Source organism: Aphanomyces astaci, assembly GCF_000520075.1.
Source record: "Aphanomyces astaci strain APO3 unplaced genomic scaffold supercont1.454, whole genome shotgun sequence".
In the NCBI taxonomy this organism is placed as follows: domain Eukaryota; phylum Oomycota; class Saprolegniomycetes; order Saprolegniales; family Verrucalvaceae; genus Aphanomyces; species Aphanomyces astaci.
The window spans coordinates 196-3,526 of NW_009798717.1; the positions used below are offsets into that span (position 1 = coordinate 196).

The 3,331-nt window shown below is 50.8% G+C and overlaps 1 protein-coding gene across 1 annotated transcript; it reads left to right on the top strand.

Annotated features, from left to right (window-relative positions):
- Positions 1-280: 280 nt before the first annotated feature.
- Positions 281-1,476, top strand: H257_19282 (hypothetical protein; the record flags this gene model as incomplete). The annotated part of the gene is made up of 3 exons (XM_009848427.1): positions 281-638; positions 685-824; positions 939-1,476. Coding segments are annotated over 3 exons (1,035 nt in total), but the record flags the coding sequence as incomplete, so codon positions are not given.
- Between the last annotated feature and the right edge of the window lie 1,855 nt (positions 1,477-3,331).

Here is a 3,331-nt window from a genome sequence, read left to right on the forward strand (position 1 = left end):
CCGCTCGTTATTGATCTGGATGGGCGATTTGTTGGGCTACGGCAAGTCCGAGGAGGGGTTGTTGGCCGCGCTCCAACACGTCCTGGCCATCTGTGAGTCGCACGGACTCAAGCTGAACCCGAAGAAGTGTCGTTTCTTTGAAACCGAAGCGCGCTGGTGTGGCCGAATTTTGTCGTCCGAAGGAGTCAAGCACGACCCGGAACGCATCAAGGCGTTGCAAGATCTGGAGATGCCGGTGACCGGGCAAGATCTGCAGCAATTCATATGCGCCCTGAATTAGATGCGCATGTCGATCCCAAAGTACAATGTCATTGTACAGCCGATTACCGATCTGCTAGAGTCGGTGTACAAGGCGGCTGGTGGACGCACTCGACAGAAGGTGGCCAAAGTTGTGTTGGCCGACGTGGGATGGAACGCTGAGCATGTAGCGTGCCTCACAAGTTGCAAGGATGCCCTGGGCCATGTGGTGACCCTCGCCCATCCAAAGCCGGAGCGGCTTATTTGTGTGTTCGCCGACGCCAGCGATTTGCATTGGGGCGGCGTAGTGACTCAAATTCCTCACGATCAGGTGGATCGTGAATTGGACGCGCAAGACCATGAGCCGCTGATGTTTCTGAGCGGCGCAACGATGGGCTATCGTCGAGAAGGAGGCATTCTCGATCGTGGAGTGTCTGAAGCGTGCAGACTACCTGTTTCACAAGCCCGATGGATTTGCGTTGTTCACTGACCACGCAAACCTCAAGTTCATTTTCAACCCGGCCAGTTTGTACAATCCCGAAGTACACTACAGCGAAACTCGATCGCTGGGCGCTACTACTCATGGGGTACGATTACACCATTTATGACATCTCTAGTGATGTCAACGTTTGGGTGGATTTGTTGTCCCGATGGGAACCAAATTCCAATCTTATATGCCCATCGTGCACGTGCCATTGCAGATTTCACCGTTGCGAAATGGCGAATTCACTTGGCCAACCATGGCCGAGATCGTGGATGCTCAAGTCCAAGCCGTTGGAAAAGGAGAATTTCCTGTCGCCAAGCTGGTGGAACAACAGGTGGAAGTGGGCGACAACTGCATTTTTGAAATTCAAAATTTGGTGACGGGGGTGGTCCGTGAAGCCCACAGCAGTCGTCTCAAGTTTTATGCCGACGACGCCTTGGAGGTGACGGAAGAACTGCTGCGCCACATCGCGCACAACGCCGACGGACATGTGGTCGATCATTTCCTCGACTGCCGCTACAACGATCGAATGGCCGTTTTTGAAGTGTGTGTGCGCTGGCGCGGCCTACAAGCAATTGAAGACTCGTGGGAGCCGGCGGACAATTTGTTGCCAACTGACTTCAAGCGCTACGTGCGCTCAAACAAGGCCGATCCCCAAGTCAAGGCGATGGCAACTGCGTTGGGCTTGACGCAATCGTTGGGGGGGATTGTTGCGAATTTGACATTCGCAGAACCCCTGAACCCCTCCCAAGAAGGTATCCAAGTGTTCGATTAGGTTGGATATCCTGGGTGTGATCCTATTGGCTAGTTAGATTATTGGATGTCCAGCAGCTGTCTGATTAGGTTAGGGTTAAGCCCCAGTGACTTTTGCCTCTAGGGGGAATTCACTTTGTGATTTGCCTTTTGGATCGGACATCGCAAGGTCCGTCAAGTTAAGACGCAACAAACCCCCCACGGCCTCCTGTCCCCTCCACAACGATTGTGCTTGTAGATTATATACATGTGAAAGCACACAACCACCATTCTACGAGGTTAGAGCCACCATTCACGACATCATGACTAGCTTGCATGATGTCGTGAATGGTGATATACATGTGAAAGCACACAACCAAATGGTGATATACATGTGAAAGCACACAAACACCATTCTACGAGGTTAGAGCCACCATTCACGACATCATGCAAGCTAGTCATGATATCGTGAATGGTGGCTCTAACCTCGTAGAATGATGGTTGTATGCTTTCACATGTATATAATCTACAAGCACAATCGTTGTGGAGGGGACAGGAGGCCGTGGGGGGTTATATGTAGGGGTTGCAATCGATACAGCTGTAGCGATTTACATGCACTATGCGCCAGTCGCACATAGTGACTGAAACCTGTAATTTTAGGTGTGGATTCACCGCCACTCTGACCCAAATATCTAGCTAGCACATACTTGTACATGTACATGCATAACTACCAGTAGTCGTTGAGCCCGTCAACTGGTTATTCACACCAAATCGCGTTGCACACATGTAAAAACGCAAGGGAACCTCATAAACCACACTAGTACGTTGCATTGCCATCTCAATGCGACTGCTTGCATGGTTGATGACTCTGGTAGAACTCTTCGTTCGGCATCCAGGCCGTCTTCTCCGTGGTCAGCCTCGATCTGCTGCATCCGTTCCTCGCAGCCTACGCGAGTTACTTGTCCTCCTCGGGGTCCTCAACGCCCTCATCATCCCGCTCTGCCTCGTGGAAACCATGTACGCGCTGCGCTACACGAATGCCATCGTGGTCGGTTTACTCTGTAGTGGAGTTGCTGATCATTGATGCGAGCAACAACGACGGGCAAATCACCAGCAGTAACACCTCCACTCGTTTTTACTATGCTAGTTGTAAGTGAAGGTACCTCCAAAGCACAGCAAACAGACACGAAGAAGCAGCATGGCCTCTGCCCAAACTTATCTGCAATTATTGATTTCCAGGAATAATTGGTTTTGATTGGATACGTGCAATTATTTATAACCAATCACAGTCTTCCAATAACTTCACTATGAAATTTGCCGTCAAGCGCCGACTGAAAATGGACTTGGACGTGCTAGGTGTCCTACACGCCCAATGCCTTCCGTTGGAGTCGCAAACGTGGAATATCCTTTCTGCACCGTACCATGTAATTACAAGTTCAAGATATCATGTATAAACAGCTCCAAATAAGACCCAGGCAGGATCAATCGGAAGGACACACTACTATGCGAGCTCTAGTGTAGGCTGACTGTCACAAATGCGCTGCTGCGGGAGGCTAGTGGCGTGAATTACATACACTATGCACGTTTACTTCGGGTCACCAGGCTCCCGCTGCAACGTCTGATGGCGCTATCTCCTACACACGCGCTTGCTCCAGGACCCCAGCCATTCATACATGGCTCACATATCCTTTCTGCACTGTACGATATAACTGTAGCGATGTGACAGGTGGGTTAACGGCTTGCCACCACCTTGCCCGCACCCAGCTCCTAAGTACCTGGCTCATGACGAACCCTAGCTAATGCTTGCCTGGGAATGTGTCTCAAGGGCAAGTATGGCTTAGAATCGCTAGCCTAGTGAAGTTCCCCAATGTCTCAACC